General features: G+C 38.9%; 1 protein-coding gene across 1 annotated transcript in view; it reads left to right on the top strand.

Moving 5' to 3' along the window:
- The first annotated feature begins 3,927 nt into the window (after positions 1-3,927).
- Positions 3,928-24,067, top strand: part of kctd1 (potassium channel tetramerization domain containing 1) — a 162,397-nt gene continuing 142,257 nt past the window's right edge. The window contains exon 1 of the mRNA XM_039754684.1: positions 3,928-4,126. Coding sequence (XP_039610618.1) covers positions 4,118-4,126 — 9 coding nt within the window. The 5' untranslated portion in view covers positions 3,928-4,117. The remainder of the gene's footprint in view (positions 4,127-24,067) is intronic.

Here is a 24,067-nt window from a genome sequence, read left to right on the forward strand (position 1 = left end):
CTTCCGGGTGGGATATAAAAAGGGCCAGCCACCTCCACTCGAGGCCAGAATCGGGAGGAAGAGGACGAGGTTGCCTGGGAGGAGTGGTGGAGCAGGAAAGTGTGGTTTTTGTGTGTTTTGTGCTTGGGACTGTGTTGGGCCGGTGGGACACGAGGAAGACGTGTACCCACGGCTGAAGAAAGAAAATAAAAAAAATATTGAGTGTGAACACGTGCCTCTGCGTAGTCTGTGCCAGGTCAGGCGCTATATAGCGCCTTTATCACAGTATATATATATAGAGAGGGAGATATACAGTATATATTTATATATATATCTATATATCTATATATACACATACACACACACACACACATTATATACAGTATACAGCATATATATATATCTATATATATATATCTATATCTACTGTAGATATTATATATATATACTGTATATATAATGTGTGTGTGTGTATATATATATATATATATATATATGACAGCAACACTCATAACAGTGACAAAACAATTACATTGACAATCATTTTACGTTATTTTCAAAATGTTTCCTTTTCTTTTTCATTACTTCTTTAACACACTACTTCTCCGCTGCGAAGCACGGATATTTTGCTAGTATATATATATATATATATATACAGTACAGGCCAAAAGTTTGGACACACCTCCTCATTCAATGTGTTTTCTTTATTTTCATGACCATTTACATTGGTAGATTCTCACTGAAGGCATCAAAACTATGAATGAACACATGTGGAGTTATGTACTTAACAAAAAAAGGTAAATTAACTGAAAATATGTTTTATATTCTAGTTTCTTCAAAATAGCCACCATTTGCTCTGATTACTGCTTTGCACACTCTTGGCATTCTCTTGATGAGCTTCAACAGGTAGTCACCTGAAATGGTTTTATTTCAGGCCCAAAGCAAGGAAGAGAACGTAGAGACTGGAGCGACGGACGGCCTTATATAGGCAGGCAGCCAACAACGTGGGAGGCGTTGGGATGGGGGACCCAACGCTGCCTCACACGGTGACCGAGCTGCAAGCTATGGACATATATATGTACGTAAGTAGGATTCAGTTAGCGTTGGGAACCCGCGTACCAAATTTCTTGAAGATGGGCCCATAAGTAACAAAGACCGTTGAAAAGATCAATATGGCGGCCAACAGTGGCATCATACCACCGAAATAAGCACCAAATTTCAGCATTGTACCTACACGGGAAGTTGGAGAATTAGTGACGTTGGAAAGTTCAATATGGCGGCCGACAGTGGCATCATACCATCGAAATAAGTATGTACATCAGTTTCAGTTAGCGCAGGGAAGCCGCCTACCAAATTTCGTGAAGATGGAGCCATAAATTAGAAAGTTCAACATGGCGGACGTTGTCGACCGTTGTCGACCTTTATCGACCGTTATGACCGTTACGTGTAGAATTTCAAAATGAAACCTGCTTAACCTTTGTAAGTAAGCTGTAAGGAATAAGCCTGCCAAAGTTCAGCCTTCTGCCTACACTGGAAGTTGGAGAATTAGTGATGAGTGAGTGAGTGAGTCAGTGAGAGCTTTGCCTTTTATTAGTATAGATATAGATATATATATATACTAAAGAAAATTTAGCAACGCCATTTCACGTAACCTGTGATGGTCTAGCATTCTATCAAGGTGTTTCTGTCTCAAATGAATGCTGGGATAGGTTCCACTTCCCTTGCAACCCTGCTCTAATGGGGAGATGAGCTAAGAAGGTGGAAAGATAAAAAGTATAAATAATATATTACTAAGTTTCACTACCCTCAAATTTATTGAATGTATCACATTACTATTGTTAGTATTGGAAAGCTTATTTGTAAACAATGTTGTCGCTTCTTCTTTAATGTTAAGAATCCAAAATTACAATAAATATATGGGTCCACCAGGGACAGCTTGGGGCCATGACAAATAAGTAAGGGAAATGGTTCAGTCAAATGTATAATGCAATAGACCAGAATAAAACCTGGAATTCTTGGATGCATATCAACCATCAAACCATCATCAGAACTTATATGGTACTGTTTCTGATGATGATTATGTATAAACATAGAAACTTGTCTTCTAATTCTGTTATGGATTTGGATCTGCCAGACTTGTTCCTGTCAGAGTTTCTGTTGGAAAAACTGCTGAAAAACTTAATGCTGGCCATGAGATAGGTGACAGAACAGCCAGTGGTCTAGTGGGTAGGACTCCCACCTCATAGATCCAGCATCTGTTTGGAATTTACGTGTTCTTCCTGCATCTTTCTTTATAATATCTCAGTGTTGTTAGGTTAACAGGCCTTGTGTGACCTTGAGTGCTAGGAGTGTGCATGAATGGTCTCTGCAATGGACACATGCCCTGTCCACAACTGTTTCTTGTCTTGAGTCCAGTGGTTTCAAAATAGGCTCTGCTGTCCTGCCACCCTGAATTGCATTAACTGGGTTTGACAATTATATTACTGTATATTACTAGGGGGCTTTGCCCCTTGCTCACTTCAGAAGACTTATATATCTTGGCATGAAGACTTGTCTCGCGTGACGTGAAAGTGTCTCTGAGACAATCACATCTTGTATGCTTCCTCGTCTCCTTCCAAGATTTTTTTTATAATAGAGATATATTATATTATATTATATTATATTATATTATATTATATTATATTATATGCATACACATTAACAGAAAGAGACAGAATCAAGCTATTTCAGATTTATAAACCTCCAAGTGAGACCATAAGCGCTATTTAAATGAAATGTATTTTGGATAATGAGTTAGTCAAATAATTTCAGTATTGGCTATGTTAAGTTTCTGGTTATGAAAGATACTAGATAAAATAAAGTTTGAGTAAATTACAAGGAAAGACTTGAACACTCTTTTGTTGGTGGCATTTATGCCCTTCATGCTATTTTGTTTTATTTATTGTATTTTATTTTATTTATAAACCTCACTTTAATTATGCAAATTATTTTGCAGTTACCACCAGCTTAATGTAACTGATAATATTTTGTTATTTTTATTTATTGTTTTATAATCACTACAAACAGCTCTGAACTATTAGAAAGAGGAATATACTTTTTTTTTTATTTAGTCTGTCTTTATCAACTCTTTTTTTTTTATAAAACACTCAGTGCAAATGCCAGTATAGCCTGTCGTATCATTTTCCCAGTGTTTTGAACTAAAGCTTGGGAACTCTTTCAATCTTTTGGAATTATGCATGGTTGAACATTTGAAATGAGTTTGTGCATCTCCCTGAGGCGCTGATTCAGTCTTGATTGGGGCAAAGCAGTCTCCATGTGCTTATTTATATACGTCATTTGGGAAGTTACATAGCCAAGGGAAGAAAAACAAAAAAAAACCAAAAAAAAAAACAGTGTTGCTTTCCCTTGAAATTATCGCCTATTCATCGATTACAAATGAGAAGATCATGATCAACAAGTTGTTTGACCTTATAAAGATGACAATGTTAGCACGCACTTAAAAAAAAGACTCGAAAAGATGTGTGTGTGTATATATATATATATATATATATATATATATATATATATATATATATATATATATATATATATATATATATATATATATATATATATATCAAAAGACACAACCAACAATCTATATAATTATCATCATCTGCTGCTTTTCCCTTTCTGGCAAAGAAACACTCCATCCATTTGCAGAAATCGCCCGCGGTAACGTTACATCAAAACTAATCATAACGATTAAAATCAGCTTTTCTGTGCAAGAGGAGGGCAATAGGCAAGTTGGAGGCTGGAGTGCGACTGTTTTATGCAGAAAATTGCTGGATCTTAAAAAAAAAAAAAATTAGAAAATTTACATCAATTTTGGAGAAGGCCGGCGTGCCGCCTCTGTGATCAGTTAATTTAATTGAAGTTTTATTTTGCAGATTGGTTTAGACTGGGGTAGAGGCATGAGCTAATTGTATCCTGATCTTTGCCTTAAGGGGTTTCGAAGCCCTGGAGCAAGTATTCTCTGTATTTTGTTCTGTCTACCTTAGCCAAGCTATTGCATTTCTCTCTGGTGTAGCGAGGGAGGCAGATCGCTAAAGAAATCGGAGGAAAGGGAGGTGGAAAAAAAGACACTTGATGTTCATCAATGTTTCAGGTAAGGACTGAGAGATTTAGCTTGCTATTACTTGCTGAGGCTGCTATGGTAGGGACTTTTAGGGCGCAGCTGCTTTTACGCATGTGCCAGGAGAGAAGCGCCACAGTTCTAACACACACACAGACACACACACATACACGCACACGCAAAATATTTTAACCACTTCCTGGGGAATGATCGGCGCTTAATCACGATATGTCAGTTTAAAAGCGTCGCACAGCGCAATCCGCAAAGCGTGCGTCGCGATCGCGGCTGGGAAAGCTCTCGGCTTGCGGCACAAGAGAAGGAAGGAAGCCCCCTGCGCCCTCGGTGCGAACTGGCTCCTGGCGCGGCTCTGGCTTAGGGAAAGTGATCTCGCTCTCTTTCTTTCTTTTTTCCTGCTTGCTTGTTACGTTTCTCCGCGGAGTATGCCCGAAGCCCCTACTGTTTTGTTTTAACTACGAGACCGCTTCGAGATTTCGGCTGAGTGCCTTGCCCGTTCTCGGGTTGCTGTGTATGCCAGTTTCAGTTCCTAAGTGCCCCAGATCTGCTAATGAAAGACGCCATTGTGGAGTAATTTTGCCGGAGGGGGATTTTTATTTTTGTTAAACAGGAGGTACCTTTTCCACATAAGTCAATGCCGATCCACTGAATCACCTCTTTGTACTTACCGTCTCTTTTTGTAATGAGACCCTGTTTTGTCTTTTTCAGAGGAAATCAAATAATGTGAACGGCGAAAGACTGCCGTGTATTTGTCCGTGCCAGTGATGCGAGTACGGTGCTTGACGCCGGGATGACCGATTTTTCTCTTGGCTTTGAGGGCTTTTAGCACTAGAGACAGGCAGTTGTGCGCCAGCTGGGGGTCCCATTTAGAGAAAAATGCGCTCGCGTAATCATTAGCTCTTTCTCGTTTACGATCCCAGCTACAAAAAGGCATCTACTGCCAACATTGTGTATGCACACTCCTAATACATCGATACTCTTTAGTTATAGGCTTCAAAAATAAAACGAATATCCATCGTAATATTTACTATTGTTCAGATAGGCTCATTTACAAAATAAAGCATGCAATCAGCTCGTACCCAGCACATTTCGCTGAGACTGTCCACAGTCCATATGTTATATCTCAGAAATTCGGGATAAGGGGAGGTGGAACTGAATCGGAGGTGTCCAAGAAAAAGGGGGCGAAGGATGCTGCTGGGGAAAAGTGCCCGCACGAGTAGCGGAATTTTTTTTAACTTTCCCCTATTGTTTCTATCCTTGATGGCAGTTCAGTGTGATAGTGTATAGAGATGTCAACTTTTATCAAAATGCACGCTGTAAATCGCCTGAATTAAAACAGCTAATTCGAATCCGGTACTACAGTTGCAAGCGAGAGCACGCGCACATAACGGGTTTCCTATTGTGCTGGAATGTGGCAGCAGGATTCATCTGTTTTATTCTGCATTGAGCTGGCGTGCTACTTGAAAAGGAATGCGAACGCTGCATTGCACCCCAGGCAGCACTGCCCAGGCTAATGGCCGGCCATCCAAACCTTTTCGACGCAGAGGTCCATTTTTTAAAGGGATTTGCGATAAATCTATTTTCATTCAGAGTTGGTCTGACAGTAGACACAAAAGTTGGTAAGCAGAGCTGTGGTGTGGTCTGTGAATCCTGCCGGGCGCTTTAATAGAAAGGAGACAGCGTCGATCAGGAAAAGACACAAAAAACCCACTCGCACCCTGGATTGACTTTTAAGCACCGGTCCTTGTCTGGAATTCTTCGCACGGCTTTCGTTCCTGTTCGGTGTGGATCTGAACACATTTGTTTCTTGTTTTTTTTTTTTTGCCCAGTGGCTTTACATTTAGACTCATGCCCACTATTTAAGTATGGGTCAAGTAGTGTCTTCTTCACCTCCCTACCTACCCCCCTACACGCATACAGCCATTACAGATTCACACACATCCACACATTGTACAGTATATTCGGAATTTCAGTTACCACCCATATATCTGGTGAACCACGAAATATTTGTGTCAGTTTAGAAAACCATAAATGTATACTTTTGTCTAGATTTACAATCTTACAACTTCAGAGTCCTTGATTCATATCTGAAAGGGTCTCTGTGTGTTTAGTTCAAGTTTATGGCCACGGTATACCGTAATAAGAATATCTCCACAGACTTGTGACTGTAAAACAAAAACAGATAAAAAAGGATAACGAATGGAACATCATGCAGTGAATTGTTGTATGTAAGAAACCATTAAGCATAAATATGAGTGTCAATTAGAAGGCCTTATGACCTCCGATTATAAGATGGCCCTGAAATATACTGGTGGGAGTGCTGATGGCCCTGCACTTTTTTTGCCAGGACGAAGGAAGTGACAGCGCGGGATGGCCAGATAGTTTAGTGATATTATTTACTAATCGGATGTGTGAGCGCGCGCGCCCGCGTGTGTATGTGTATATATACATATGTGTATATATACTGTATATGTATGTGTGTCCTGAACAGAAGACGAGAGAGCTGTGTGTCAGTAGTACGATATGTTGCCTTCGGCGCCTTCTGCAGTGCTCTGCGGCCCTCAGCTGATCAGGTGTACTACAAGGATGTAATGCCTGGTGGTTTAAGATGGACGTCAGTGTGCACCTGTGGAAGTCAGTGAACACAGACGGAGACATCTTCTTGCTGATGTGTTGTATTTTAAGTTTGTTCCAACTTTCTCCCACATCACCCTCCAAAAAATGCATGTTACGTTTACAGACGTTTAAGAACTGCTGGCCTTAAGTGCCTTGCTGTGAATGGCGTCCTGTCCTAAGGTTTTTTTCCGGTTTTGAACGCTCGTATCACATACGCGCACATTGATGTTTATTTATTGATTGATTGACTGATCGATCAAAGACACACGAGATTCATGTACACAAAAGTTTCCTCTTTGTTTTTATCGAGGTGTGCGTGAATTTGACAGCCATGTTCAACTTTAAGTGGCCACTAATATTACATTACGTACGCGCGATGCGTAGCCAATATAAATCAATTAAGTATCACTTATACTAAAAACCAGTTTATTTTTTATAGCGTTTTTACTGAGTGCAGGCACAGAACGTCTTGACTACGAATACAAACTTTTTTAATTGCATAATGAGTTACACATAAAGACAGATTTGGTTAAACACACAGAAAACACAATACTGTAAATGGAGCCCAGCAATATCGGTGTATTAACTAAATGTTGAACTATGCAGGCTCCTTTTGCAGATTATCCCTGCATCAGCATAAACGTATGCATATGTAAGTAATCGGTATTATAGGTGTAACAGTTTTTATTAGGCATTTCAACTTTTAAAAAGAGTTTTACACCAATAATATTCTCTTTCCAGAAGCAGTTTGCTTCCAATATCTGTCCAGGTTATGGAAAAAACTTTCTTGCCCTCCAGGTCAATGTAAGGCATTGGTGAAATTCTTCACTACAACCTTTCTACCCGTAGACACTACAAGGCGACACCTTTCCTATTTTTAACGCGCACTGCCTGTGTGTGTGCGCGCGCGCGCACATTGGAATGGTGGCGCAGCTGGGTAGCTTCACTTCGCCGTGTTTACATGTTCCGCACGTTAGCTTCGATGTGTTCTGCCGATCCTCCCTTTCTGACAGCCGTCAAACAGGCGTTGTTTTTTTGAATCAATGCCTTAAACCGTTTGAACAACGAATACTGTGCAGGATGAAACTATGATTCTGTTAATCCCAACCCAACGCAGCATAATTAAGCACATCAACTTTTAACAAAACCGCGTGTGAATCCTGGTAGTTTCAGACTACAACAATCTGTTCCAAATCTGCTTTTTATCTACTTACTTGACTGGCGCTTTTATCCATGGCGACTTGCACCATTTGAGGTACAATTGGTTGTATTGCATCTGGGGTTTTTTTTTTTCAACTGGAGAACAGGCAAGTGAAGTGACATGCTCATGGCCACACAGTGACAGGATTTGAACTCACAGCCTTAGGGTTTGAAGTCCCAAAGTTAAGTACTGCGTCGCATTGCCTGCTAATACTTTGCTCCAACGATTTTGTTTTTTCGCCAGCAGCCCAAGATTTAAGCGTCCGATTAACTGACTAGAACTGCACGCAGTTCAAGCTTAGTTCCCGACTTTACGTGTGGTGGTGCCGGGAGGAGCTGCGGCACTCCTTCGCCTTGAATTTGGACAGATTGGTGGCTTGGGCGTTTGGGCCTTGGTAGCTGTGCTTTTAATTTGTATAAGCCGTGTTACTCTTCAGCTGTACTATGATTTTAGAGTCCTCAACATGTGTTTTCTAAACGCTTGAAGGCACTGATTCCTGAAAACACTGGGGGCTACAAGGCTCTTATTCATTTGTAGGACCGGACAGCTCAAAGAATCATGACGGTTATTCAAATAGGCGGTACTAGACATGTTCCGTTTAAGTAGGTAAATACATATAACGATATCCTTCGAGATGTCAGAAATCAATTAACAGCTGCCTCCTGCTTTTCGCTCGATGCTGGGGGGATTGGCTCCACATCACTTAAATCCTTCATGGAGGACAGAAAAGTCCGAGAGCTATATAACTCAAGATGGGGCCGCTACAGTCCCCAAGGGCACGGCTTCTCCAGCACTTCATTGACAACACTAAGGATTTTATTTTTATTTTTTTTGTATTTATTTGAAAATGTCCACATCCATTCCGAGACCAAATGAGTTGGAATAGGCCAGTATGTATAGATCAGCTTTATAACTGGATTTGTGTAGAAACGTTTCAGTGCACAAGCAGAACTTGTATATATGTAACAAAAGCATAAAAGGAAAAATAAAATGTATTTGACCCCAGGCCACTTAGTTTCATCCTGTTGTTGGTAACCTTTGGGATTGGCCAGTGCAAGCATCGCACGATCACAGTCATTTGGTTTGTTGTGAACCCAGTGGTGGCCTCCAGCTATTTTGCCTTTCATGTTCTGAACCAGCTGGCATATTTGACTGCAAGGCAGACAAAAAACACTGGACTGGATGCCAGTTTATTTCAGCAAACGCCCTTAGTTTGTTAGCATAACGCCGCGTCTGCCTTTGGTATGTGGGTGCTTGTACGGCACCGTTTATATTGCGTAAATTGCGAGTTGTTACCTTTCTGTTCTTTACTTCAGTGTTTTTTTTTTTAAAAGCGCATTAACTGCGCACACGTTAATATAAGCGATCAAGAATTGGAGACAACCGTAATTATCTTCGCTTTTCGTTTTCAATGTCCTATTGTCCTGTCCAGGAAATCTGCAGGGCTTCTCTCTACTGCCATGTCCAACACCTGATTGGTTTGAGGTAGAGAATTCCACCCTGAACGGTTTAAACTGGGATCCGCAATACGGGACAGGGCACAGCCAGCCGCCATTCCACAGCACCGTCTCTCGTTTTATTATTGGAGCCCTGCGGCGTTTGGATAGGATCAATGTGTTTTTGTTTTCTCCGCCGGTTATTCCCTGTCGTGTGTGCGAGTTTCAGCACTCGTTTATCGTCTTTCAGTAGGCTACGTAGATGAATGCACGTCTGGTCCCAGTCCGATCATCAGAGCTAAAGTAGAAACGAGATGAGCTGTTCTCGGCGAGTTCTTACACTCCTCTGTTTCTTGTCCTTCCAGTCTCTCTCTCTCTCTCCATTTTTACAAAATGACTGCAGCCAAGTTCTGCTGTAAACCCTCCAGCAACGTAACGCGAAATGCGCACTAGAGGTCACTCTTGTGACTCAAATGCACAACAGTCCTGTCCTTCAATTTAAAAACAAAACAAAATTAATTGTAATTTAATGTATTAAAACAGGCATATATATATATATATATATATATATATATATATATATATATATATATATATATATATATATATATATATAATGTTATTCTAAAGGTCTGTTTTGTTTTTGTTTTTTTTTTTGCAAGTGTTACCCATTTTTATTACCTTATGTTCAATGTCAGAGGTTACACTCCAGTAAGAGTAAGAGTTAAAATGACCCTGCGGTGCTGTGGACCAAGTTTGCAAAGGGACTGATATTTAAATGAAACCCCTGGAGGGGATTTCCAGTATGCAAATGTAAACTGCCTTTTCCCAGAGATGACATCTCAATGGTTACAAGAAAGAAAAACAATAATCCAGGCTATATTTTTTGTGGGGGGATTATTTATTTACTTTTTTCTTTATAACCATTCTGGTTATTTTATTGTTTTTTCTTTTATAACATTTGGAGTTCCTGAGGCTTCAGGTGTGTAAACCCACAATACACACACACACCCCCAATAACTTGAACACTATATTCTGTACACAACTCTCTTTTTCCAGGTTTGCAATTGATTATTAAGATTTCAGAATTGGTTTTGCACAAATTATTTCTTGGCTTCTTAGGTCTGCTTGTCTCTCAACTGTGTGAAGGGCATAACATGAACATAGCAACTCTGCACATTTGGTCCCAACCATTCACTTTTGTTTCTATCCACTTCCTGACTTGCTGTGCTTAGAATGGGCTCTCAGAAAGTTGGTGCCTGTTCCAAGATGGGGTCTTCTAGGGTGGGAGGCCAATTCACTTAAAGACAAACTGATATAGACTCACCTGTCATCCTTTAAGTACGCCTTTGAACTATGGTAAGAAACTAGTGTCTCATGCATAATCAGGGAGAACAAATTGACTCTGCATAGACCCAAGTGGGAACCACAGTCCACACATTGTGAAGGAGTAGTTCTGTTCACACCATGCCACTGGCAGTGCCAGGAGTTAAATGAAATAAATAGTGCAGGCGTCAAGAACTTGCCCATCCAACTGGTCAGGACCTCAGTCCATCACAGGGTTAACATACACACACACTAGGCACATTTTAGTATCACCAATCCACTTAACCTGCAAGGCTTTGGACCGCAGGAGGAAACCCACATTGTCTTTCTACTAGTGGGATGTTAATTAATCATATGGGTATGTAAACAAGAGCTCTTATTAGTGAGTAACCCAAAAGTGTAACAACAACTGTAAATTGCATAATTAACACAGTTGAGCCATCAGTTACACAGGAAGTCATTTCCAGTCCCTTAGGTCACTCCGATCACCAGATCCTTGAAGTAAAAGACGGGTAATCTAAGCAACAGCTGTAGCTCCATAGCTGCCACAAGCCATGCTTCTGAACACTCCAAGTGCATTTCAGAAGTTTGCTTATAAAGTGTGGGAGGTCCGATGAGTGAATGACTCAAAACTGCCCCTGAGTGGGTGAGATCATAAATTTGCCCAGCATTAGAGTGGCACCTTGTCTATGGCTGGTTTCTGCACTGCTCCTGATGCTACAGATATACAGCGCCTATAAAAATATTCTGTACTTGATTTAGATCACTTTGTATAAAGACGTATTCACCTTGATATTAAAGATTTTTTTTCCTATTGATAAGTGTCAACAAAAAATAGTAAACCTCTGTGTTTCAACATTTTATTATAACAAAATGTAAAAATGTGTAAGGGGTGAATGCTTTTTATAGGCACAGTCTGACTGGAGCCATTTAGATTCAAAGATTCAAGAAATGAATGTATGTTATCCAGTACAGATTCTTAGATATACCATAGTAAAATGTTTATAATGAGGGGTATTTTTAAACTTTTCAAGAAGTATAGGCTGCTCATTTGTACAATTGACTGGTCAAACCATGAGCTGGAGATGCACATTAAAACTAATAGTCTTGTGTTTTTCAGTTCACTAACTAAAAGTAAGGCACACTGCCAACACAACAAGGAATCATTCTGAATCGTGTGATGCCTAACAGCAAGCATCTTCACACTTACTCAATTCTACCAGAAATCTCGTGACATCATTTTATATTTGCTATACAAAGAAGCAGCATTCCAATAATCTTGGCAGCATTAGGCACAAGGCAGGGATTCGGCCTTGACGGGGTGACAAGACACACAGGGCACATCCACACTCATAGTCACAACAGTAGTCATCCAATAAGCAGTTTTGGATATCTTTACAATTTTGGGTGTAAAACTGGGACTCTCATGTGAACAGGGAATGTGCACAACTTTCACACTGACAGTGACTGAACATGGCAATTTGTGCCCAAGACATAGCTGTGCCACTCATAGGATCTGAATCGGAACAAGTGAATTTTCCAAAGGTGGCATTGATTTCAAATGATTTTAACTTTATTTTGTAGAGGTCTGGGGCTAGAAATACTGCTTAAATAAGTCATTTGAAAACCACAATGGAAATGTTTTCAAGCTGCATCCTGTTTAAAGGCAGTTTTCATTGTTTTATTTCTGGGTGTACGACAACAGATTACTTTGTACTTATTAGTTTAAGGTACCTTGTAGATGGCCCTTAATTTTGTCTTTACAAGAAATTCTTCAAAGATGTAAATTTTTAAAATCAATGTCCAATTCCAGATATATCCAAATGTTTCCTTAGGGCCGATGTATACTTCACGCTCAGAACGTGTATGCGCCCGCATCATGGCTGCCACGCGTTCCCAGCGTTCATTTCACGCATACTCTGAGCAGGTCATCAGAAATTAACGCGACACGTGCAGGAGTTGCAGTACCAGCAAAAAGTCGGGGGGCGCAGTGTGCTAAAAGTCGGAACGTGATGTCAGAGTCTCTGTTTACTATCTACATGTGACAGAAAGCCTCTATGGAGATCGTGATGATGAATGCTTCGATGTGGTGAAGCAAAATGCCGACATACAGATGCATTCGTGGTGCTTTTATATTCAAGCATCGCATATTCCCGATCGTAATGACACAATATATTTTAAAAGTCTCACATACCATCTTTTGTGCCGTCTTTTTTTTTTTTTGCAGCTTAACAACAGCAATATAATGTATAGCGCTGTATTTGAGCCACTGAGAAAAAAATAAAGGACACGGTGAAGACGTGTGTTTTGTGATTAAAGTGGAAATTTCGGCTTTAATCTCAAAATGTCCACTTTAATCTCATAGTTTACTTTATCGTTAATGCAGACCATCGTAAACGTCATCCCAGTTTTTAATCACTACGAGCTTCTTGGACCTGACAGCAGCGGCAAGCAGCAATAGATCACCACACATAACAAATTAAATGTATGATATTCCAACTCTCTGCACATTTTGAATCTTTAGATTTGTACTTGATACCACTTTCATGATGAAATGCATTAAAGTGTGTATGTTACATTTTACATATAATTTCGTTTATATAATGAATACTGTTAATAAATACACACATGGGGGTGTCACGGTGGTGGAGCGATAGCACTGCTGTCTCGCAGGGAGTTATGTTGCTGGTATTTCCTGCTTGTATTCCACTCTGTGCTCCGGTTTCCTTCCAAAGATATGCAGATTTGGGGATTTGGTGCCTCTAAAATGACGCTAGTGTATGCAAGTGCTTGTATTCACCTTGCGATGAGCTGAGGCCTCGTCCATAGATTGTTTCTCACTCGTGCCCAATGCTTGCTGGAATGGACACATACCTGGATTGATGGATTTAATGAATGAACATAATTTTGAGATATTACGGTAAGGTGTCATCAGAATTTAATGAGTGTTCTAGGAAATTCACAACACAGAGAAGCCGAACCTGTTCTCACTGTGATAATATCTCACACTCCCACCTGGTGGATTCCTCCAGATTTACGTAAAGTACGCACGCAAGTATGAACACTACAATGCTTGCGTAGCAGGAGCGTCCGCTGCAGCATGTGTCGCGTCGCGTGAAGTATAACTCCGGCCTTACAATACAACAGTGGCCTTCTATGAATATCACTTTTATATGTCAACCACACATCTAAGATGAGTTGGACTTCATTTTTAGGATTGTGTTCCTTTTTGATGCTGTAATTTTTATGCCTTTAAGGGATCTATTATCTACATTATATCCTTCATTCATGTGAGTCACATGAAATCCTAACTACTTGACCACAATCTTATCTGGTGTGCGCCCATTAGCTTGACACCATTTCAGTAAAACCTCTCCATGTGAAATTCCTTTTCTTTGTTTCACCGAAATTCTACACATTCTACTTTTTAACTGAATATCGTATGCTCCAGAAAAATATTTGTGGTTCCTTCAAAAGCAAGAAGAAATTTCACTAGAGTTTGCTGTATAGTCCATTTTGTACCATTTCAAAATACTGTATATTATTACCTAGTTGAGGCTGACCAATGGAAAAATAACTTTACATTTTCATTCTCTAGGCCAAGTGTTGACAAAAAAGTCAAATGTATGGTTACGATTGTAAACATGACTGTTTATAAATTGACTACACGTAAAATCTGCAATGTTCTGGTGAGGGCATACATACATTTGCCACATAAAAAAGACTTAACAGCACTAGAAGCAACTGTATGTAGTCCACATACAGTAAGTGCATTGTCAAAACTGAGGGGCAAGTCCTAGTTGGAACAGGCTTACTGACTTAAACTCAACTTTGTTCTTGAATGAAGATGTCCATCCATCCATCCATCCATTTTCTAACCCGCTGAATCCGAATACAGGGTCCCGGGGGTCTGCTGGAGCCAATCCCAGCCAACACAGGGCACAAGGCAGGAACCAATCCTGGGCAGGGTGCCAACCCACCGCAGGACACACACAAACACACCAAGCACACACTAGGGCCAATTTAGAATCATCAATCCACCTAACCTGCATGTTCATGTAGGAATCTAATACAAGTATTCGAAATCTTTATCAATTCCAGTCCTCCAACAGAATTCTTTCAGTAAAACAGTGAATTATACGCTGTTGGACACCAGGGAAAATTCATGGAAATATAAAAATACTACTTTGTATGAAGGGTTGCAAGAATCTCAAATTACCTTCTGAGTTAAGCAGTTGAATCACGAAGCTGACAGTTTTTAAAATGACCTAGATGAAAATGTTAGGCCAATTTAGATAGCCAGACCAATTCAATAGACTGAATGGCCACATCTAATCTGTAAAATATTTTTTTTTTGTGTTATTGTGCAGCTTTGAGATATATTTTTTTTACAATGTAACTTATGCCATGCTATTCAGACAGCTTAAGGGAACAAAACTCTCTTTAATTTTGAGCAAAAAAGGCTGAGAGAGGACCTAATCCTCCCTGTCAAAGGCATTGATCCAACAGAATGTTTTAAACAGTGAATCATTTACTTGAGGATAATTGTTGAAAATTAACAGGGAGTGTATTTACAACTGTAGCCAGGAACCACTTCTTTAAACAAAACGTCAAAGGAATCTGGAGCAAACTTCATAGTTGGGGTGTTGAAGCAGAAACCGTGACAACTTTTAAAGTGTCTAGATGTGATATTGGGACAACATAGCTACTAGCTAACCAGTTGAGCCCGATGACCTTGTTTCAATTGTCTGACTTCTTGTGTTCTCGTTTTCTTTCTATATTTTGGAACTATCTACCTATACCTTTTTAAGAGACACACTCATTTCTAATGTTTAAGTCAAGGCCAATGATTTTTTAAATTCCTACTGTACCTGGCTCATTACCTAACAAATATACTCTACTGTGCACTATTATGATGTAGATTTCATTGTTTTATTTAATTTTTCTCTTTCTTTGGGGTGTATTGCTCTCATTTGCTAATGTCAGGTCTTTTCAAACCACCTTCTTGAGCCTTTCAATGGTTATAATACTATCTTCATTTTTATCGTGTTCCTGAGCTTACCCGTTTGATACTGTTTATGATATTCTATTAGGGTTACCATGTGTCCCAGCTGCACTCCTCATGTATCATACAATATTCAAGATCATGTAAAAGAAGAGTAAGTACCTTTTAATAAAATGTGGTTGACAATTTTTTATACTTTTAATGCAGTGTAGTAATATGATATTTCATTTCAACCACTACTAGAGTCATCTATCAGAAAAAAAATCTGCTCTTTATTTCTATTTTTATTTTTTTATTTTTTTTTTATTTTTATTATTATTTTTATTATTTCTCACATGTGTCTTATTGAAATAGTAACGTTCTGGTGCATTAGTTGGTTGCTGCTCCATCCTGAGCTAAAACCCATTCTTTGTCTACATATTATTTGCACATTCTCCCTTTATCTGTGAATGTTTTATTCATAGGACATTGATATTCTCCTGCTTCCCAAAGATGTACAGATTGTAGCTTACTGATCATTTTTAACCTCTTTGGCATTACCCAGAGTGTAACTTGGGCTTGAAATTCTATGTAAATATGGTTAGAACTAAGTCAGACTTGGGAGATGTGTAATGGTCCTCTTTACAGTATTAAGATAGTATTCTGTTGCCTTCTAGAGGATTAAATAACTTTGAGCTGCAAAAAATTTGGAATTTTTCTCTGTATTCTGTCATTTTCTCCCATCAGTAAGCAAAAGCACAATCGTAAATGAAAAGCCATAAAGCCAGTTTTGAACAAACTGAAACTGAACCATTGCTTGAATCAAGCGATATTGATAACAATATGAATCAGTCATCAGACACTGACATGGACAGTCAAACTGACACCAGTTTCTGACCTGCCAAGTTTCAGTGATTTTCCTGTTTGATGTGGGCTTCACATTCTTGCTGACAATCCTGCACCCCCTCATTGTCAATTTACAGCTAACCCCAGTTTAAAGGTGTGTGTTGGCCATGATTATGGACTAGTTACAATTTGTTAATGACAGTCTGGTGTAGAAAATGGTCGTTGAAACAAATTGTATTGAGCAGTGTCAGAAAAGTCACAGTAATCCATTTTCTTGTTGAAGTTGTTGGCAGCCTCTCACTGCAGAGAACATGTGGCTGTTTTTCATTCTGTTGATACTGCTGTGCATAGTGGGTAACCCTGTCCTGAAATCATACTGGTCCATGAACCGGATGTTTTAGACACCCATTTTTGGTGAAATTATTAGTCAGTATCATTATCTGTATAAGCACAGTGTAACTATGAGTTATTACTCCGTACTTACTGTGTAATACAAAGTAACGTTATAGTTAATTACTCAGTTGTCATTGTTATTCCATAGTTAATATAACTGCAATGTAACAATTTATCACTGATCCAAAACAAGTTTAGTTACATAGTTACATTGTATCTGTATTTTCAAAATGTAATAAAAACATCAGGGTATGTAACTACAAATATGTAACAGATGTTCTGTGTTTTGGGCAATTGTAATGGAGAATTGCAGTGATAACTGCATAGGTTTTCAATGATATTTCAAGATCTTTTTAAATAGTGAAAACACCTTTGCAAAATGGTTAACGCTTTTGCCTCACAGATCCATTATCCTAATGTGGAATTCTATCTGCAGATATGTGTGTAAAATTGGTATGTTCTACCCCTGTCTCCCTACATCTTCTTCATGGATTTTACTGCCACATCCCATGGACATGTAGGTTGAGTTACTTGGCCATATGTGTGAGAGCGTGAGTGCTGTTATGTTTGTCAGTGGGCCTTGCAATGGAATGGCTCCCCATCCTGGGCCGTTTCCTGCCTTGTGCCCGGTGATGCTTCGAATGGCTCTGCGGCCCTGTGTATCTTGATTGAATGATGCAAGTTTGGCAGTATTATGTTAGGGACGGGTATAATAATACCCCAAAAAATTCAACAATAAATAGTGTAACACAACTACAAGAATTTGACAAATGTTTGTTTAAGCAAAACATGTCAAGGAGGTGTCCCTCTAGCTTTTGGGAAAAAGCTTTTAACCATTTTGCAAAGGTGTTTTCACCATTTGAAAAAGATCTTGAAATATCATCGAAAAACCTATGCACTTATGACTACATTTCTTCATTCAAATTGCCCAGACCACGGAACATCTGTTACAAAGTTGTAGTTTCATACCCTGATGTTTTTATTACATTTTGAAAGTACAGATACAATGTATCTACAGTATGTAATTATATTAACTGTGGAATTACTGACAACTGAGTAATTAACTATAGCGTTACTTTGTATTACACAGTAAGTACAGAGTAATAACTCATAGTTACACTGTACTTATACAGGTAATTACATAGTAGTTACAGTGTAATTATGGACACTTAATGTAAAGTGTTACAGAATGTCATTTTTTCACTCATTATGAAATACATGTATTTCACTAATAACAATGAGTATGATGAAACCAATCACCCAGCACCAAAACTGTTGGATTGTAAAAATATTTAGAAGTTGTTGATTCCTGATAGAGACATAAGTACTGACGAAACTCTCATATGTTACAAGGGAAAGCTGTTGTGGATACAGTACATTGTACACAAATGGGCACGATTTACAGTCAAGTTCTACATACTGCATGAAGCAAGCTCTGAAATATTAAAAAAATCTTTCAGCTTCTGCTGGAATGCTGCCTATGAGTGTTGCTGACTGTTTCCAAACATATCACACGAACTGCATATACTAAATTGCCATCAGTACAGCAGTGGACACTAGACATTCCTATCCTACTGTGTTTATGTTGACATTTTGGTATTGTGCTGGGAATTGATTAAAAAAGATTAACTGATTAATCACATAATTGTATGGAAATAATCACGATTAATCAAATCTAATATTAAAAGATGCAATCATAAAATAAATACATAAATTATGAAGTAAATATGCACTGTATTACAAAATTAATGTAGAATTGACACAACGGAATTAAAAAAAAATTAATGGCATAGTTTAAGCTTAAACAATGGCCTGAAACCTGACCTTTTAATAAAATACTACTTTAGTAAGTACAGCCTGAATTTGAATGTCTCCCTAAAAGGCAAGTTGAAAAGAAGCAAATGAGAGAACGTAGCGTATTCTCAACTTGGTATGGCATATGAGACACAGACGTGTCAAAGTAAAATGAAACATGTAAGCCAACTGTACTTTCTTAGAAGGTTGTTGTCCTTCAACATCTGCAATAAGATGCTGCAGATGTTCTACCAGACGGTTGTGGCGAGTGCCCTCTTCTATGCGGTGGTGTGCTGGGGTGGCAGCATAAAGATGAAGGACGCCTCACGCCGGGACAAACTTGTTAAGAAGGCAGGCTCTATTGTAGGAATAAAGTTGGACAGTTTAACATCTGTGGCAGAGCGACGGGCACTGAGCAAACTTCTGTCAATCATGAAGAATCCACTGCATCCACTGAACAGTGTCATCTCCAGGCTTTAGTGACAGACTTTTGTCACTGTCCTGCTCCACTGACAGACTGAGGAGATTGTTCTTCCCCCACACTATGCGACTCTTCAGTTCCACCCGGGGGAGTAAATGCTAACATTACTCAAAGTTATTGTCTGCTTTTACATGCATTTTTATTACTATTTAATTTAATACTGTTTTTTTGTATCAGTATACTGCTGCTGGATTATGTGAATTTCCCCTTGGGATTAATAAAGTATCTATCTATCTATCTATCTATCTGTCTATCTATCTATCTATCTATCTATCTATCTATCTATCTATCTATCTATCTATCTATGAAACACTGTAGACTTTGAATGCACTGCTAAAGACTGATGTAGTCTCGTAGATGCATCTCTTAAATGGGCATCCATTAAAACTTGTGTTAAAACTCCTCAAATGCCATCCTCAATTGTTCATCACCGTCAACAACTTTATAAGCATACTCTAAACAAGTGTTTGTCAATTGGAGTGCAGTGAGACCTACCTAGGTGTGCCTTATCGGTCCATTTGTATGAGCGAGTAAAAGGGATGAAGCAGCTGGAAATGCGTCCAAAGTGCTCACTAAGTGCTGTGTCTGTGAACACCAACCTCCAAGCTGTTTTTGCCAGCTCTCTGATACTGTAGTCCCGCTCCTTCGGACAGTTTAGCAAATGTACAGATTTAATGCTTTTGTGGTTGGTAGAATCATGGAGTGCCTTGGGATTTCTTGGGTTACAAAAAGTGTGCCACCACAGAAAAACGGTTGGAAAAATTGCTGCACCTACATTGTTGTTCCTGGCATGCTAGAAACGTTCACTGTTCCTGGTATCTCACTAAACCACTGACACCGTGCATTTCTTGGATGGTTATGTTGCATTCTTTGCATAAATTAACAAACAGGTAAGGATAGTCATTACACCTCTGTTTCATAGATGTGTGTCATTATATTAGGACCATAAGCACTGAAAGGTACCTGGCAGACTGGCAAGTTGAATACAGAGGTACTAGAAACTTATTTTGGTTTTAATGCCACTCAAAGAAAATGTATTTTGTACGTATGTGATATGACACTGATTCGATCTTCTTACAGAAGCATGTCATGAAAAAAGAGAGAGAGCGTAATTTTTAGTATGTAGTATGTTTAGTATGACTTCCATAAACCCCTCTTCCTTCCTCTCCCCAACACTTGTGTTGGTATGTATAAACATGTATCACGTACTGACATGTGGCAAGGCGTTGTGAAACATGGAACTTGAAACTTTTACATAAAATTTTATTTCTGGATGTATATGTAATTCTTTCGGTTCATAATTAACTTTTTTGTATTATTGTTTCACCAGTTAGGGCGCACTGCACGATAACATACAATGAATTCACGACTTGACCATTCCTAGTTTTCATACTCTTTCTCTGTACGTTTACCATTCATTTGCTCAGAGGTTGATGTGCTTGCTGCTTCCTGAGCAGCTCTTCTTTTCTCCACTCTAGCGGCCTGCATCTTCTCTTCTTTCTTCGGCAACTTTTTGCGTTAAAACTGATTTAAGTCAGTGTTTGTGTTGCAATTACTTAGTACGTTTTCCTTAATTTTCCACTTAAGCTGGTACTTAAGTCTTCAATCTGCCTCAAGAATGATTTAAGATATGAAGAGGTAGGGGACGTGATGGTGAAGGTGGTAAAGAATGAGAACGGCGCCCGTACACATGAGCTGCACAGCCATCCTGCTGGCCGCTGCCGAGAGTTGATTCTACAAAGAGGAATAGCCTTGGAGGTCAATCATCACCCTAAAAGCATATAGTAGACGTCACATAGTATATGTGTACCAAATTTCAGGTCAATAGTTCAAACGGTTTGTAAGCTACAGGAGATTTAAAATCCTGGACAGACAAACGGACAGCCATGGTAGTGTATTATACAAGAAGATACACTGGATGTATATGTAATTCTTTAGGTTCAGACTTAACTTTTTGTATAATTCTTTCATAGTGTAAAAAAAAAATTTTAAATAAAAATGCCATCCTGACCAAAACACTGCGTGACACAATCACCTTGTTGACGACCCTGGATGCAACAACATTAATCACAAAAATTAATTTGTTAACTTTCTGAGGCCTAGTTTACATGTTTCTGTTACACATGTTAACATTTTTGTTGTTAAGTGTACATTAAGTGTACAATATGGCATAATATTAACAGGTGTAATTATTGCAACAATTGAATTACAGACTGGTTAAGTGCCGTGCTCAAGATGGTCCAGTAAGTCTGTTGAAAATAGAGAACAGAAGGAGGTCTACAGCAACAACATTTATTTCTATAGCACATTTTCATACAAACAATATAGCTCAAAGTGCTTTACATGATGAAGAAAGAGAAAAAAGACAAAATAAATAAGAATTAAAATTAGGGAACCTGCGGTGGGCTGGCACCCTCCCCCCGGGATTTGGTTCCTGCCTTGCGCCCTGTGTTGGCTGGGATTGGCTCCAGCAGACCCCTGTGACCCTGTAGTTAGGATATAGCAGATTGGATAATGGATGGGTGGATGGATAAGGGAACACTAATTAACATAGAAAAAAAGTAAGGTCCGATGGCCAGGGAGAACAGAAAAAACAAAAAAAAAAACTCCAGACGGCTAGAGAAAAAAATAAAATCTGCAGGGGTTCGAGGCCACGAGACCGCCCATCCCCCTCTAGGCATTCTACTTAACATAAATGACCTCAATCAGTCCTTATTGTATTCGGGGTTCTCATGGAAGGACTTGATGATGACGACATGTGGACTTCTGACCTTTAATCCATCAATGTAGGGACATCACGGTGCTTTGATCAGGTGGTGGTGGCGCAGATTGCCACCCCAGAAAACCAGAAAAAGAAAAGAAGAGAAAGTAGGGGTTAGTACAGATTTTGAAGCCACCATGAAAAATTATGATAATTAATTGAATATACAGAGCATCACAATTAAATTAAGATGAAGCTATGAGAAAGCCATGTTAAAGTAATGTGTTTTCAGCAATTTTTTAAAGTGCTCCACTGTATTAGCCTGCCGAAGTCCTATCGGTAAGCTATTCTAGATTTTAGGTGCATAACAGCAGATGGCCGCCTCACCAATTCTTTTAAGTTTAGCTCTTGGAATTCTAAGCAGATACTCATTTGAACATCTAAGGTTATGATTTGGAGTGTAAGGTGTAAGACAATCTGAAATATAAGATGGAGTGAGATTATTTAAGGCTTTGTAAACTATAAGCAGGATTTTAAAGTCAATTCTAAATGACACTGGTAACCAGTGTAGTGACATCAAAACTGGAGAGATGTGCTCGGATTTTCTAGTCAAATTCTGTATCAGCAGGCCACAGATGACATAATTCTATTGCCTATTCTACTTGAATTTCTTGTGCAAATAAGATTTATTAAGCCACAAGATGCAATTAATAATGCTAAACAGTACACTGTGTGAGCTTGAAAGGTCGTAGTCATGATGGTTTGAATATTTCTCCACTAAGGCAATGTAAAAAAAAGATATTCTTAAGTTAAAACCTTGGTGTTTAGATGATCTTTACAAAATGTTCTTAATAGTTAGGTGATGATTTGTGGTTGACTTAATTTGATAACCTTAAGAAAGTACTTAATTCCAAATATTATGGAAATTGCCCGGAGCATTTCATGCCAAAAAACCTGCAGTTAATATGTTTAGTCTGTGCCTGTTATCGTGGACATGTAGGCTATTGTTCAGTTTATGAAAATGAAATGCAACACACAGAAGAAACTGTTGAAGAATATAGCTGCTATGTCATGGCTATGGTCAGTGACTTTTTAAAAAGTGTTAATCTTTAAAATATGCAAACTATTGGTAACCCTTTTTTAAGACAAGAATTACTTGCTGAAATGTCTACTAAACAATCACAAACCTTATTGTAAAAGAAAGACCCATTATACAAACATTTCGTTTATAAATATATTGTGTATGTGTGTAATACACAAAAGGCAACACTATCAGGCCATCCCAACTGCAAATAAAGTCCAGGAAGTCAAAGTTAAACTAAGATGACTTTTATTTTAAAAAAAAGCACAGCTGTAAAGACAAAAGGGAAGAACAATCTCTAACTTGTTTTTCATTACAAGTACTGCTCTCTTCATACCTTTCACACTTTACTGCGGCCTCTCTACTTCATGCCACTCATTGCCTGACTCACCTTTCAACTCCAGCAGTCCCCAGGCCTCCTCGGGGGGCAATTCTTGTAAATACTTTTAGGGTCAGACGTTCATTGAAAGGCCTTGGGCTGTACTCCTAGAGATCCTTCTAGCAGTTTCAAGTGCTTCTGCAGTGCTTAAATGTAACTTCCTATCACCCCCACCACCTCCATGACGCCTACTATTTAAAAGGGCAGGCAACCTCTAAGTGAAGTTTCTCCCATGATGTGCAGTAAGATTTCAAATATAACATAGAGTACCTGTTTGCTGTTATATACAGGACTGGGGAACTTCTGTTAAAATACTTGCCATCCCCTCACTGCCATTCACTTACATTTTCCCTCTGGAGTGGCTGCTGCCAGGGTATTTGCTATAAATAACACAGTTACTTCCCTCTGGCAGTATTTTATTTGTTGCACTGGCATGGCAATACATGTTAATCTTGCCAAGACCTTTTTATATGGCAGTCCTCCTGCCCTGCAGTCTTGTTCTTGACCAGGCACCCCTCTACAATGTAAACAGTATACTACATTTAATAATTCACAGTACTTACAGGCTCAGGTATCTTAGTGCAGAAATGTGTACAGTAACTCTTAGTTGACCGAGAGGAGAAATGGGATTTAGCTGAAAGAGATAAATTGCTTCAATCAGGATAAAGTAGGCAAATTGACAGTGGCAAGTTCTAAATGGCAAAGCACTGAAGCAACAGTA

Source organism: Polypterus senegalus, chromosome 5 (genome assembly GCF_016835505.1).
Source record: "Polypterus senegalus isolate Bchr_013 chromosome 5, ASM1683550v1, whole genome shotgun sequence".
NCBI classification, from domain to species: Eukaryota; Metazoa; Chordata; class Cladistia; order Polypteriformes; family Polypteridae; genus Polypterus; species Polypterus senegalus.